This window comes from Prionailurus viverrinus, chromosome C2, assembly GCF_022837055.1.
Source record: "Prionailurus viverrinus isolate Anna chromosome C2, UM_Priviv_1.0, whole genome shotgun sequence".
NCBI lineage: Eukaryota > Metazoa > Chordata > Mammalia > Carnivora > Felidae > Prionailurus > Prionailurus viverrinus.
In genome coordinates, this window is record NC_062569.1 from 45437830 (window position 1) to 45454133 (window position 16304).

Here is a 16304-nt window from a genome sequence, read left to right on the forward strand (position 1 = left end):
ATCCCCCTAAAGGAGACTTGTACCTATTAGCAGCCACTCTCCATCTTCCTCCCCACCCACCCTCTCTCCCTTCCCCTTCCCCGCCTCCCCCTTCCCTGCCCTAGGCAACCACTGCAACCACTAATCTACTTTATGCCTCTAGAGATTTGACTATTCTAGTCATTCTTTGTAAATGGAAACATACAATATGTGGTCTTTTACAACTAAGTTCTTTCATTTAGCATAATTTTCTGTAATTCCCCTATGTTATAGCCAATTATGATATAGTTATCTATGTATGCCATTCCTTTTTATGGCTGATGAATATTCCATTATAGAGATCTATGATTTTTTGTTTATTCATTTATCAAGTGATAGACCTTTAAGTTGTTTCTACTTTTTTGACTATTATAAATCACGTTGATATAAACACTTGCGTGCAAGTTTTTTGTGTGGACATACGGTTTTGTTTCTCTGAGGCATATACCTAGGAGTAGGATTACTAGGTAATATGGTGACTCTATGTTTAACATTTTGAGGAATGGCCAAACTGTTCTGCAAAGTGACTGTGCCATTTTATATTTCCACCAGGAATGTGTGAGTGTTCCAATTTCTTAGCATCCTCAGCAACTTGTCTTTTTGAGTAGAGCCATCCTAGTGAGTGTAAAATAGTATCTCATTAATAACTAATAATGTTGAAAGCACTTTATGTGCTTATTTAGCCATTTGTAGGTTTTCTTTAGAGAAATGCCTATTCAAATTACTTGCATATTAAAAATTGGATTTTCTTCTTCCTATTGAATTGTGCAAGTTCTTTGTATATTTTGGATACAAAATATCAGATAGGTGATTTCAAATATTTTCTCCCAGCTCGTGGGTTGTCTCTCCTCGATGGTGTCCTTTGAAGCACAAACATTTTAAATTTTGAGAAAGTCCAACTTATTAATCTTGTCTTTCATTGCCTGTGTTTTTGGTATTGCATTGAAAATATCACTACCTAATACAAAATCACAAAGGTTTATTCCTATGCTTTCTTCCAAAAGTGTTATAGTTTTAGCTTTTACATTTGAATCTATGACCTACTTTGAGTTAAATTTCTGTATATAGTGTGAAGTAGGGATCCCAAATCATTTATTGCATGTGGATAGCCAGTTGTCCCAGCATCTGTTGAAAACACCATTCTTCGCTCCATTGTCTTGGCTTCTTTGTCAAAACTCAATTGACCATAAATTTTAGGGTTCATTTCTGGGCCAATAATTCCATTCCATTGATCCATATGTCTATCCTAAACATTCTCTTCAGACAAATCTTTTTATTAACTACAATATACGTATACAAAAGAGCCCAAATTTAGGCATATAATTTTTGAAAAATTTTGCAAGGGAATGCAGCTGTGTAGCCAGCACTCAGACTTAGAAATATAACATTACTGTGGCACCTGGGTGGCTCAGTTGGTTAAATGTCCAACTTTGGCTCAGGTCATGATCTCACAGTTCGTGGGTTCGAGCCCCACGTCAGGCTCTTTGCTGGCAGCTCAGAGCCTGGAGCCTGCATCAGATTCTGTGTCTCCTTCTCTCTGCCCCTCCCCACCCCCCTAAATAGATAAACACTAAAAAGTCAATTAAAAAAGCAAATATAACATTACTGCTAACCCACTAACCCCCTTGAACTCCTCCTAGTCACTGCCCCCAAAGGTACCTACCCTCCTGACTTTATTACTGTAGATTAGTGTTGTCTGTTTTTGTACTATATATAAATGGAACCATATAGCATGTGCTCTTTCCTGTTTGTTTTTTTTTCTTCAACATTATGTTTGTGAACTCTATCCATGTTGCTTCATGTAGCAATAGTTTATTAGTAACTACTGTGATTTTTTAATACTGTATTAAAAAATATGCCACTTAAGGATCTTCGTAATTCAACAAAGCAATATTTTCCAAATGACAAATGCATGGGAAAGATCCACTTAAAGTGCAATATACATGAATGGATTTTTATGTAACAGAGTTTGAAGAATTCAGTGCTATGATTTCAGTTTCTACACTGCAACTAACTTTCAAAAATGACCACTTGTAGAGTTTTGGTGTAGTATCAAAGAAGAATAGCCACAAAGCTGTTAAATTTCTCCTTCCTTTTCCCGCTAAATATCTATATGAGGACAGGTTTTCTTCATGCATTTTAACATAAAAACATATCACAAGAGATTAAATGCAGAGGCAGATATGAGAATGTAGCTATCTTACATTAAGCTGGGCATTAAACAGATTTACAGAAATGTAAAATAATGACACTCTTTTCACTAGTTTTTTCTTTGGAAAATGTAGTTGTCATAACATACCATCATAGGTTAATATGTAATAAGTTTTAGCTTTGCTATTTTAAATGAATTAATAAATAGTTAAATAATTTTTTAGTTTTAATTTCTAATAGGACAAATATTGATAGTTACAACTCAGATAAACAAAAGCTCTTTGGGGTCACTGATAAATTCTAAAAGCATAGAAGGGTGCTGAGGCCAAAAAGCTTTGAGATCCCCTGGTCTAGTGGGTAGCTAGGCATTTAACACATAAGCTTTGAAATAAGTAGATCATTGGAAATCACGGCTAGTGATATAAAGAAGAACAAGGCGCTAAGAGAAATGGACCAGGGAGACCTCTTAGAAGGGGGAAGGCATCGAACCAACTCTAAAGAAGTGGTTTTCAGCAGAGAGCTGAAGAACAAGAGTGAAGAACATTGTGGGCAGCGGGAACAGTATACGCAAAGCCCCTGAAGTAGGGATGAGTTAGGCTTGGGTGGAGTGTGGTGATGAGAAGGAGAGTGGCATGACATGAATCAGGAGCCAAATCCTACAGGCCCTTGTCGGTCATGTTAAGATTTTGGCATTTTGTCCTAAGTACATAAAAACGACTATAATATGAATTACTATAATATGATCAGATTCAAATTTAAAAAAGAAAACTGATTGCTGTGTTGGAAAAGAACTAGGGGAGCCTGGGTGGCTCAGTCGGTTGAGCCTCTGATTCTTGATTTTGGCTCAGATCATGATTTCACAGTTTGTGGAACTGAGCCCTGCATCAGGCTCTGCACTGACAGCACAGGGCCTGCATGGGATTCTCTCTCTCCCTCTGCCCCTCCCCTACTCACACGCATCTGTGCATACTCTCTCTCTCTTTCACTCACTCTCTAATAAATAAACTTAAAAAGAAAGAAAGAAAGAAAAAGGACTAGAAGGGGACAGGAGAGAGCTTGGATAGCTTTTTTTTTTTAATGTTTATTTTTATTTATTTTTGAAAGAGAGAGAGAGCCCAAATGAGCAGGGTAGGGGCAGTGGGAGAGAGAGAATGCCAAGCAGGCTCCATGCTTGGTGCAGAGCTAGATGTGAGCCTCAGTCCCACAACTGCCAGATCACAACCTGAACCAAGATCAAGAGGCCCACACTTAACCGACTGAGCCAACCAGGCACCCCTCAGATGGCTATTTTACTAGTCCAGGGGACAGCAAGTGGTGCCTGCACGAGGAAGGGGGTGGTGCGGATGGAGCTATTTTGAAGTTAACATTTCCTTTTTTTAAGTTCATTTATTTATTCTGAGAGAGAGAAAGCACAAATGGGGGTGGGCAGGCAGAGAGAGGGGAGAGAGAAAATCCCAAACAGGCTCTACATTCTCAGCATGGAGCGCCGTGCAGGGCTCGAACTCCCAAACCATGAGATCATGAGAACCATGAGATCATGACCTGGGCCAAAATCAAGAGTTGGACGCTCAACCAGCTGAGCTACCCAGGTGCCCCTGAAGTTAGCATTTATAGTTCTTGCTGCCCCTCTTGGAAAGAGGGGGAAGAGAGAAGAAGACTCCTAGGTTAGAGCACTTCTACCCACCATGCTTAGAGACACCAGTTCCAAGTATCTGTTAAAGATTAAATATCCTTTTATATCAATTTTATAATTATTTACTCTGTTTTTAGGTGTGTGACTGAATCGCCCACATTTACTTGATAATTAGAGTCGATAATGAGATTGAAAAAAGTCACTCTTATAGCACCACCTTGTGGACAGTAGTGAGAAGTTTTCTCATTGGGTTCAGTAGCCGAGAAAAGACACAACGTTCTGAGAGGCTTACCAGTTATCAGCCGCACCAAGTCCTTCTTGGAAGGAGATGGGATATAAGTACACGCCACAGAATTAAAGTTAAACTGGCTATCCGGAAACTAACTGTCTGGATTTATTCAAACGTGATCCCCTCTGCTTGACTTTAACGTCAAGAGTCATTGACTGAAATACCTTTTATTTAGTTATCACCTGATGGCCGCCTCTTTTACCTTATCTGCTCCTTCCCTGACTCTTTCCTAGGCTCATCTTACCTTACTTGACCACTGACCCTGGAATTTGCTCAGTGTCAGGCCCAGCCATCTTCTTGGTTCATATTCTCCTTTAGGCACGTTTATTCCAAACCCTCATGCTACTTCCCATCAGTGACTCCCAGATGTGTTTCTCTTGTCCAAGCTGCTGCTCCTAAGTTCCAGGTCCTTATTTCTTTTTTTTTTTTTTATTTAAAAAAAAATTTTTTTTTTCAACGTTTATTTATTTTTGGGACAGAGAGAGACAGAGCATGAATGGGGGAGGGGCAGAGAGAGAGGGAGACACAGAATCGGAAACAGGCTCCAGGCTCTGAGCCATCAGCCCAGAGCCCGACGCGGGGCTCGAACTCACGGACCGCGAGATCGTGACCTGGCTGAAGTCGGACGCTTAACCGACTGCGCCACCCAGGCGCCCCTCCAGGTCCTTATTTCTAATCCACTGTCCTACCTCTCCAGGTGAATGTTCCGTCCAAGACTGAACTTGGGATTTCTTTGTCTCCAAATCTGCCATTCTTTTAGTGTTTCCCTGTTCCGTGATGGCACAGTCCTCCACCAGTTTTCAAATCAGGAACTTGGAAGCCATTCTTGAGTCCTCCCTGTCCCTCCTCTGCCTATCCTTACAATTAATCTCTTGTCCATTTTACTGGTAGTTATCTCCTGAGTGGCCCACTTTGGTCTACTTTTTAAAAAAAATTTTTTTTTGTTTTTAATGTTTTATTTATTTTTGAGACAGAGAGAGACAGAGTGTGAGCAGGGGAGGGGCAGAGAGAGAGCGAGACAGAGAATCCAAAGCAGGCTTCAGGCTCAGAGCCCAACGCGGGGCTCGAACTCACAAAGCGTGAGATCATGACCTGAGCCGAAGTCAGACGCTTAACTGACTGAGCCACCCAGGCGCCCCCTCTTTGGCCTACTTTTATCGCCACTGCTCTTCCTGGTCATCTCTTGCTGATACCACAGCTATAGCTTCCTAACTGGTCTCTGCATCCACTCCGGGCTCTCTCCAGCCCATTCTCCACACTGTGGCATTTTTTTCAAAATGCAAATATTACCAGGCCATTTAAAACCTGCCAAGGTTGCCCCTGCCTCATGGTCTGCGATGCCCTGTGGTGGGTCCTTCCCACCCCCACACAAGCTTCTTCACACTCACTCAACACCTTGCTCCCTACACCGCAGCCCCATTAGCTTCTCTGTTCCTCAAGTGCCTTCACCACAGGGATCTGCCCCTGCTCATCCCTCTACACCTCTCCTCGTTATTTCTCCTTAGCTTCCTACCTCAGCTTAACCATCTATTCTCAGAGAAGCCTTTTCCTGAACTTCCAGGAACTTCTTTATTCTAAGATATTACACATCAGAAATCTCTTCCCACTGAACAGTTACCTCACTTTTCAAGATGACATTCATTAAAGGGGGGTTCTGATTAATGCCATCTCCTCAGAAGAGCCTAAGCGCCATGAGAGAAGAGGGCCCAGGGCTGATCGTGCCCACCATATTTCTCTAGCACCCAGCAGAGTGCCTGGCACATAGGAGATGAAGTTCCCTGGATGAATGAACAAACGGTTGTGTCTCTGAGGCCCTGAAAAGGCAATTACAACAGTCAACGGTATATATCTGTAGTTTGTGTTACTTACTTGTAAATAAAATCAGGTCCGGGTGTGACTGAAGGCTGCATCTGGCGAGCGTAATGCCAAACCCAGCCAGCGTGAGTGAAGGGAATCTCAGCCTGCCTGCCCTCCAGCCATTTCCCACCTGGTCCTGTGCTACTGGGGAACATGTGCTTGAAAAAAATCGTACATACATCTTCTCTAAGAACAAACGCTAATTTTGAGGGACATACCAGGCCAAGACAATATTGAGGGGAAAAAAAGTATTTGTCGTCTTCTCAGGGTCATGGTTCCACTATAGATACAGTTAGTTTAGGTAACTATTATTCTCTCTGTCTTCAAGCAAATAGCCTTTTCCTGTATGTCTAAGAAGCTGACAGGACAATTAAAGTCATTTATCTCAAGACACAGAAAGTTCAAAGGTGAACCGATTATCCCAGGACATTTGTAGCTACTTCTAAATAACATTTTCTCCACCTTAAAAAAAAAAAATTAGTGGGTGCCCTGTTTATAGGACAAAATAAAAACTCATTTTCCAACATTGACATGCAAAGTGATTAATACCTTTACATATCAAAATTCTTATACCTTTATATACAAAACACAGGTTCTTAATCTTTCCTCTCTTATTTTACTTATTTATAGATTTGTTCCAGGAATAATTTAAGACAGATGATAACACATAAAATACAGCAAAATAACACAAATTTATAAATAAATTAAAAATGCAAAGGCAAAAGAGGATAGGGACCAAAAATAGACTCAGAAATGAGGCCAATTAAAAAATGCCTTGTGTAAGGACTGATACACTTCCAGGCAGTGCTGCTGTTGTCTATACAACAATCCTCCTGCCCTTCTTCCTTCTACAGAGCCCTGACTCTGTTGTGGTAACAAGGGTCCTGTTCTCTGTCCTAGAAGATGAATTATGATTGACCTAAGAGAGTCATGGATCCCTTGCTGGACCGTTAGAAAAGAATCTCCTTATTGTCTGAGACGCCTTTAGTGAAATCTCTTACTTGTGGCTAGGAGCTTTCTCACTGAGGCACGTGCTATTGTGTTTCATTTGTCTCTAAGCTTTCTAGCAGTCCACTCTAAGAGGGACATTTGGTTAGAAATAACTCAGTATCCATAAAACAAACAAAAAGAAACCCAGGCCTGTACCTAAGGAAAGGCGCAATATTGCTAAGACTAAGACAAGATAAAATAAAGGTCTAATAGGATCCACATATTCACCCAGCGTGTTTAAAATCCCACATGAAAACAACAATGTAATAAAGATACTGTAATCAGCAATCCAAGCCAAATTGGCTTTCTCTTTTGACATAATTTATTATTCACCTTGAAGTTTCATTTTCTTCATGCTCCTTGAGTTAAAATATTATTCTTTGAGCCAAATGAAAGTGCATTTCACAAATTAATTTGGACAATGGGTGCAGAAAAGTTGTTCTTAGCAATCTAACCTTTGGCTTGTGAATACAGAGCCCTAAGTCTATGAGTTGGCAGGCAAGTGGGGTGGGTAGGAAAAAGGTCTAGATGGTTCCCATGTATTTTTTTTTTTTCTTTAGAAAGAATACGTTGTATCTTACTCTGTGTAATTCTTCAGAAAAAGTGCAGGCATTCAACAGGACAGGGAAAGATCACATCCTAAAAAGGATTGTTTTCCCCTTTTAACAATGACATAAGAAAAGATTCTATTTTTATATATAATTACATTTTATCTAGGAATAAGTCTTCTTTCTAAGTTTATCTATTTGTCTGTCTATATATTTATGTTTAGCTTTTAAAGAAAAGAAGCATAGCACTGGTAGAAATAATGCCTTCTTCTGTGTGTTTGGCTTGACTGCTTGAACCCGTAAGTCAACTGTTATAGCTGCCAGACTACCAGGAATAGTCCCTGCTTCAAGCCCCAAAAATCCCATTTACTATTTTCATGACCAGAACTTGCTAATGTGGGCATGTGAAATGTAACCTTGGGAAGGAATGCTCTCCATACCAGGAAGTCTTTGAGAAGGCTTGAGTTCTTGCCATAACTAAAAACCTGATGATGCATTACTGATGACTTCATCCCCAAATGAAAGCTAGCTGCCTGCTTCCATAATCCTCGGGGAGAATCGCACCAACAAAAGGCTAATTTGAAAATAACATAGAGGAGAAACACTTCATTTGCTCTATTGAATAAAATGAAGGAGCCCATCTATGCAAGTATAGAGAAGACACCTTGCAGATCTTGTTGTTCTATAGCGCTGAAAGCAACTGCAGAGGGCTTAACAGAGGCACAAAAAAAGAAAAAAAGAGAGAAAAAGTTGCTGATGGGGTTTTTCAGTGGGGTTCCCATGAATGAGGACCATAGAAGGGAAACGGTCTTCCCCCATATTAGGCTTTTATGACAGCAGTTCTGACACCTCAGACATCATTGGGCATACTGGCTTTCTTTTTAGAAAAAGGGAATGGTTCCATGCCAGTTGATGGTGGCTTCTCTCCACTTGGTTCTGATTAGCATCTCCACTGGAGAAAACCGTCTTCCTGCTACATGTCCATCTCCAGGTTGGTTTCTTTCCCAGTGATGGGAGTGAGTATCTGGGTGAGGAACAACAGCCAGCATTTAGGCCCTCTATACAGCATTCCAGAGGAAGCCAGGAAGGAAGGGAAACAGGATGGGTGGACAGGAGTTGGGCTCAGCAAGCTGTGTTCCTAGACCCGGTTAAACCCAGGGGATTCCAGTAGATGGTCAGTAAAAATGCCCCATACAAAACATGTGTGGTAACATGGGTGGTTGTGTATTTTGGAACATGAATATTGGTAACTCGTGAAATGTACATTCCAGCACCATGATGCGACACATAGGGCCAGGTGTAGATCACAGCATGTTGTCCGGAAAACCAGGAAGAGGAGAGTTCCTCACTTCCCAGTGCTTGTAAGAATACATTTACATTTTTGGGTGAAGGGTGAGGTAGTCCAGTGGGGTAGTCAAGAACTGGGCTCAAGGGCAAGCTTTGTTGTATTTGACATTTGAGAAGGTACTTAACATCTCTCAGCTTCATTTATTCACTGAGTATTTCTTGGCTACCTCAGTTTCTTCTATGTGAAAATAGATATTCTAGTATCTACCTCATATGACATTTGGGAGAACATAATGGGATTACCTGTAAAGCTTCTAATACAGTGCCCAGAAGAGAATGCTTGCAATGCATGTGAGTTGATACAAACATGATGCTCTCCTCAAGGAAGAGAGTAAAGTAGACCCAAACATATACAGCAAAACCTTGGATTGGGAGTAACTTGTTCTGCTTGTGTTGCACAAGATGAGCAAACATTTCTAATAAATTTTAACTTGATAAATGAGTGATGTCTTGCAAGATGAGTAGTATGTGATGGCAAACGTCATATGGTCACCACTGAGCCAATGGTTTCTGAAATTCTGTTTAATATACAAGTGCTTTGGATTATAAGCATGTTTCCAGAATGAATTATGCTCACAAACCAAGGTTTTACTGTACATATTTTTAAATATATATATTTTTAAATGTAAATATATATTAAAAATGTTTTTAGGGGTGCCTGGGTGGCGCAGTCGGTTAAGCGTCTGACTTCAGCCAGGTCACGATCTCGCGGTCCGTGAGTTCGAGCCCCGCGTCGGGCTCTGGGCTGATGGCTCAGAGCCTGGAGCCTGTTTCCCATGCTGTGTCTCCCTCTCTCTCTGCCCCTCCCCCGTTCATGCTCTGTCTCTCTCTGTCCCAAAAATAAATAAACGTTGAAAAAAAAAATTAAAAAAAAAAATAAATAAATAAAAACATGTTTTTGAATGTAAATGTGTATATTTAAAAATATGTTTTTAAATGTAAATATATATTTAAAAAAATATTTTTTGCGGGGGTGTACCTGGGTGGCTCAGTCATTTAAACGTCTGACTCTTGATTTTGGCTCAGGTCATGATCTCATGGTTCATGAGTTTAAGTCCATGTCAGGCTTTGCACTAACAGTGTGGAGCCTGCTTGGGATTCTCTCTCTCCCTCTCTGCCTGCCCCTCCCCTCTCTCTGTCTCTCAAAAATAAATAAACATATATATTTTTTTAATAAATTTTTTTTTAGTAGGCTCCATACCAGTGTGGAGCCCAATGTGGGGCTTGAATTTACGTCCCTGAGATCAAGACCTGAGCTGAGATCACCTCAATTGTCATTGTCTCCCCAAATTAAGTGGGCTAGTATATATTTCTCAAAATTAAAGAATTAGGAGCTGCACAGATAAAACAGTCACTAAGATACTTTTCCAGATTTCATTATACTGAAAAGTTGCTTAACGCCAGATCTGGGATGCTAAATGCCGAGTCCAACATCAAACCAGGAAGCCTCCACCAGTAAAACCAAGGTGCCCAGTACAGACTCCAAGTCTCATCATGTTTATTCCCTTGTCCAAAGGGCCAATGCTTAAAGACATCTTAGGTTTAGTCTTTTTCCTTAGGAGTTAAAAAAATTTTTTAATGCTTATTTTTGAGAGAGAGAGAAAGAGTGCGAGTGGGGGAGGTGCAGAGAGAGAGAGAGAGAGAGAGAGAGAGAAACAGAATCCGAAACAGGCTCCAGGCTCTGAGCTGTCAGCACAGAGCCCAACTCGGGGCTCAAACTCACGAACCGTGAGATCATGACCTGAGCCGAAGTCGGATGCTCAACCAACTGAGCCACCCAGGCGCCCCCTCTTTTTGAGTTTAAAAGAATATGGTTGTAATTGAAATGAAATAACCTGTGCGGTTGTCTGCTTCTTCCATTCGGCGTGGAACCTCGAGTTTTGCCGGGACTGCGCCTTAGTGACTGTTGCTCTCCTAGTGTCTGTCCACACTGCCTGGCACTTAATAGAGCCTCAGAAATGCTTTCTGAACTAACCGCAACAGAAATGCACTCTCAGTTTGCTTACTTCTGTCACTGGATGATCATCCGATCAGTTGTAGGATAGAATCGACCAAATGGAACACACCTTCTGCCCCAATCCCTCTGGTGTTCCATTTCTTTCCTCAGGCATTAAATGCCTTATGCTCACAGATAAAAGTTCCTAGAGAGGGCCTTTTGGAAATTTGGTTCTTCCCCTTTTGTTTTTTCTCTTACCTAAAACTCATTTGTTCCTCTGTGCTGTGTGTAAACCCCCCTGCTCCTATTTAAAGCAGCTTCAGAATTCCCAGGTTGCAAAGCTTGGGTTTAGGACTGTGGGACTCATGCATAGGTTTCATTTCAGAAATCAAGCCTAAACCTTTTCCTGCAAAGCCAGTGTGAATATCTGCACAGCTGGGAAACACCGGCTGCTGCATCTTTTTGAGCGCATTAAAGCACTCGGCACTTGGAGTCTGAAATGCTCACCTACTGTAAGCTGCACAGGCTTCTTCTGTGGGGGCTGGCCTCCGTAAAAGTACAGATCAAAGCGACGCTCCACTTTCCAGTCTGATAAGAGCTGCCTGTTTGTGCTAAAAAGGACACTGGAATTTCCATTAATGTTGCATAGCCAAATAGGTAATTTGGGAGTCTTCAGCCTGCTGCCCACCTGGAAGGGAAGAGGGGAATGCAGATGAGGACAGAGATTTAGTCACATCTCGGCAGATACTGATGCATCATCCTGATCAAAACACGGCTCCGAGGCATCTTGTTGAGCTGGTCCGTGCAGGGCACTCTGCGTGCAATAAGGTTTGAAGTGAAGGCTTCCTTACGAACGAATTTGCCTGTATGAATGGTGTGGTGGGGTGGTCACGCTGTTATTGGGTGGCCTCATGGAGAACATAGAACCGCCTCAGTTTGGTTTTGAAGTTAAGTAGAGAATAAATAAACTGAATTTATAAGTGTACAGGTGGAATAAGAGGACTTCAATCTGTCTTTGTCATTGACTGGTGTATTTACTCCTATCCCCCAGATAGGACAGTATTTCATTCAGCAGGTGGTCAGACTTTTGGAAACCATTTAGAATATAGGAAAAAGAAAATATTTAGAATGCAAAAATATAGACTATTTTGAACATAGGAAATAGCTCCAGGGAAATGAAGGGAGTACACACACACACACACACACACACACACACACTCGTGCATATATACACATATCTACATGGTAACATGGAGATCAAATGTGAAGATATATTTAGAGCTGAATATACTAGTTTAGCGTCACAATAATATTAAATTTACTCTTTTAACTAGTTTATCTAGTTTTCCCAGGCAACTGTCAATTTAGCAACTCGTGAATTAGATGGACAAAAGTACTACTCTGACAGGCATAGCCCCTGAGTGATATTATAGTGCATTTCTATTTATGGTATCTGCCAGTTTGTTTAAAGAGGCAGGAAAGCACATATTTTTAAAGATTTCCATTAAAATTCATTAACGTTAAAAACTATTTTTTTTCTACTTAGAGAAATAAGCCTGAGCTACACAGAAAAAAACCATCATTTTCATGTGATGCCAGGGAAAGCTATGGACCTTCAGCCTTGGTGTGGCTTCCCATAATGGAAGGATCTGATTCTGTTTCTTTTCTTCTCAGTCCTTAGAGTTGTACTGTGTGTTCAGGAACAGATTCTGTTTTATGGAAAATCCAGCTTTGAAAAATTATCACGTTTCATAAACCCAAGTATTAAAGGCTAATAACTTGACATTTTGATTTCTCAATAGTTCTATTCAAATCTCTTCGTTTTGCTTTAGTTTAAATTCTTCAGTTGTGGGTGAGTGGGTGAATCAGAGATGCTTTTGTCTTTAAGGTTTTCACTTTTAACTACCATAGAAAAATTATATTACTGTGTTTGAAAGACAAGAGTTCAGTTTTAGTTAATAATTTAAAAAAGGGTTGCAAGCCTAGCATCCCAATTTGGACATGATCATTGTAGGTGCAGGATTTTCTTGTCTGGTCTCATTAGAAGTAGCCCCTCTGGGCTGAGTGTAATATGAGCATCTCACATATCTAACGGGCAAGTCGCCCACTGGCTACATTGGAAATAAAACACAGAGGATATGCCCTTGAAGCAGCCGAATGCGTTTACGTTCCAAGATTCCACCCACAAGTTGCAAATAACATTGCAACCATTCATTAGTTATAAAATAAGCACTTTCTTTCTTAGACCTTTTTGCCATGGTACCTTAGGTACTCAGTTTATATGGAATCAAAATATGATCTACAGGACATGGAAGTATGAAGGTTGGAAAACTTGGATAAACTAATTGGGAAATTGAGGGCTATTTGGAATAAAATGTCACTTATTTTGAAAGTCAAAAGAATGGTATTTTGGATGATCTTACCCCAATGAAAGTTCCTGTAAATTGTGTCTAGGTGGAGGCAATAGAATATAGACATGTATGACATTGGAGTTTTTGTAACGTAGGCAAAAATCAACTGGCACTCAGGTGACACTCAGCAATGTGCTGACAGCACACTATTGTTACTTTATGCAACAATGCAACAGTTTTCTGAACTCACACCTCCTCAAGATTTTATTAGAGGAGGAGGAAAATGAAGTAGTTATAAATACAACAGTCTCCAGCTCCCAAAGTAACCGTACAGAGACTCCACACTGAGCAAGCAGAGCCTTCCTTACTTGCCTTGAGAGATGCCGGTGAAAAGGAAAATGTCATGCACGACTGTCAAGGCAGTGTAAGTATTAACTCTAAGAGGCAAGCCTTAAGATTACGGCTGAGAACACACCTGGTTTAAAGTGAATTCTGTAGGGGCACGTTAGGTGGTTCAGTCAGAAGGGTCCAACTCTTGATCTCAGCTCAGGTCACGATCTCACAGTTTGTGGGTTTGAGCCCCGCACTGGGCTCTGGGCTGACAGTGCAGAGCCTTCTTGGGATTCTCTCCCTCCCTCTCTCTCTCTGCCACCCCTCTCAAAATGAATAAATAAACTAAAAAAAAAAAAGCGATTCCTGCAAAAACAAAGCCAAGCACCTCCTGTTTGAATCCAGCCAAGTATATATCCCCTTCTTTTCTTTTTTTAAAGTTTATTTATTTTTGAGAGAAAGAGAGACAGAACATGAGCTGAAGAGGGGAAGAGAGAGAGAGAGGGAGACACAGAATCCGAAGCAGGCTCCAGGCTCTGAGCTCTCAGCACAGAGCCCCACGCGAGGCTTGAACCCACCACCGTGAGATCATTACCTGGGCCGAAGTCAGAGGCTCAACCCATTGAGCCACCCAGATGCCCCATCCCCTTCTTTTCTTAGCTTACCACATTATGTGTTTGACTGGAACGTTCAGTTAAGAATTTGTATTGCTTTTGGGTAGACAGTTTATCAGCTACCCCCAGCCCCAAAAGCAGCATTCTAAATATGTTTTATTGGTGAGATTCCCCAAATGCAGAATTTGTGCATGTTGCCTCATGTTGCTATGGTAAAAAGGAAATTAGCTTGTGATACAGTAGTGCTATAAATAAAATACCTTTCTCCTTAAGTTCACTCATTGTATAATAAGCCCAAGAGGTTTAGCATTACATCCAGCAATGAAGCCTTTCCTAACATGTATCATTTAAGCCAGTGTAAAATTACAAGGACAGGATGAGGGATGGACAAATTCTAAACACTACAGGGCAAGGATTGAGTCCGTGTAATTCTTTTTTTTTTTTTTTTAACGCCTTCTAGAACAATGGTGCTTACAATGTGCTTTTGCATAATGAGCTTGATATTGAGAGTCCCAAGGGTCCAGTCTGGTAATTGGAACGGGAGGAAGGTGTTGGAAATTTGTGCTTTCTGCCCTGATTCCTGGTGGAGATTCGTGTGCACGAGTGGTCTGGCTCTCGTCTCTGCACCTGGAACACAAAGTTGATGTAACTTCCTTCAGCGAGTGCGCAGGTAGGTCGTGGTGTTCGCAGGGTCAGCACCTTAGCGATAGAGCGCCGTGGGTGGAGCTTCACGTGGTGGGTGGAGCTTCACGTGGTACTTCTGTGGTTGGATTTCTTCCTACCGGTCCCTTTAAAGGGTTTTTCGAGAGGACAGAGGCTACGGCGGGGATGGTGGTACCCTGTGCCACGGCTACCAGGGGAGTAATTCCAGCAAGACCTAAATGGCTTCAGTCCCTTCTAAAAATCAGAGTTGGTTTTTTCTTCTCCGTGGCAGGTGCGAAGATAATGCGAACCTCCTAAGGCTTTCCAGATGGTGTTAGACTCAAACTGCTTTATGTTCTCACTTAGGTATTGGAACCTCACACTCCAACCTGTACCTTCAAATAGAAAAGTGACGGGAGGCTTCGAAATAGTGCCTCATCTTGTAGGTAGCTGGCTGTGTTCGGTAAGAACTGTCAGTCTGGTGGGCTCTGGGGGGGGGCTTGCCGTGTCATCTAATGAGAACTCCATTTTTTTTTTTTTTTAAATCTCACCCACTGGGTTGTGACATTGGGACTGAAAGACATGTGTTTTTGCAGCCTCTGCAATTTTATCCCAGAGTAAGGAGAGATTTACTTTAGGAAGACAGACACAGCATTTACAGGATGGGTTTCACCAGGACAGCAGAATCTGTTGGCATGCTGGTTTTCTTTTGAACTCGGAAACCTTTCTTACGGATTTTTATTATCAGTGGATACATATAATCCGCTGATATGAAGCACGCAGCCTAGGCAGGAGCCCCTAAATACCCATAAAGTGCTTATGTACCCAGTGGGCACATTCATGAATCCTCTGTGGAGGGGTTACCCTACTCAGAGAAGAAAGGAAGGCGAGTGGCTGTGGGGGTCTTCAATCCAGTGAGCCGGAGAGCACTGTTCTAGAACCACATCTAGTTCTTTCTTTTTTTAGTATACGCGCTGCTGAAGCGAGCACATATCTGGTTCTTTCTTGAGCAGACTTTTGTTCAGTTCTAGGGCAGAGGACTCTGAACTATTAGACTTCTGGATGCACCACAGTCACGTGGGTCCTCTGGTTAGCACGACTCTGAGTCCCACCAAGCTTGTCCTTCCGGACACACATTTGACGGACCTGGCCTGCCAAACCGGCAGGTGAAGGGGAGCAGCTACTTTTCAGACTGTGCCCCAAGTACAGGTAGTCCACGATCAACCTAAGCAAGTGCTTTAACACAGAAGTCCACGTAAGAAGCTCTAGCTTGTTGAGTCCTGCCTTCTAAACCCTAGCTGTGCTTTTGCCACCATCTAAATGTTAGAGTCTAACATCTGTGTACCTATAATAGATATTACAGGTGATGTCATACAAATAAGTCTACATCTATATGTAAGTACATAGATACGATAGATTATAAAAGCACTTAGGATGGGATATAATTCTAACAACTGGCACTTTGTAGTTATCACTCTATCAGAAGACGAGAAAAGATAACGACGGGCAGCATGGCACAGTGGGCAGAGTGCGGACACCAGCTCTGATGCCTAGCGGGTGGCCATGGGCAAGTTCCCACACCTTTCTCAGCCCAGATT

At 41.6% G+C, this 16304-nt stretch overlaps 2 protein-coding genes across 19 annotated transcripts in view; one reads left to right on the forward strand and one right to left on the reverse strand.

The window, feature by feature from the left end:
• MED12L (mediator complex subunit 12L) overlaps nt 1-16304 on the forward strand; it is a 699797-nt gene that overhangs the window by 126528 nt on the left and 556965 nt on the right. For 10 of the 18 annotated variants that reach the window (XR_007155629.1, XR_007155628.1, XM_047875181.1 and 7 more), the window contains exons 1-2: nt 14559-14734; nt 15073-15169. The exons of 4 other annotated variants lie outside the window; for them this stretch is intronic. The gene's annotated coding sequence lies outside the window, so the exon portion shown is untranslated. Of the gene's footprint in view, nt 1-14557; nt 14735-15072; nt 15170-16304 lie in introns of those variants that run through there. 4 more of the 18 variants (XM_047875180.1, XM_047875185.1, XM_047875183.1 and 1 more) reach the window with 2 other exon arrangements.
• The window catches only part of MINDY4B (MINDY family member 4B), a 37277-nt gene continuing 29340 nt past the window's right edge, over nt 8368-16304 (reverse strand). The window contains exons 11-12 of the mRNA XM_047875186.1: nt 11277-11457; nt 8368-8510 (exon numbers count right to left, since the gene is read on the reverse strand). Of these exons, the coding sequence (XP_047731142.1) occupies nt 8368-8510; nt 11277-11457 (324 nt within the window). The remainder of the gene's footprint in view (nt 8511-11276; nt 11458-16304) is intronic.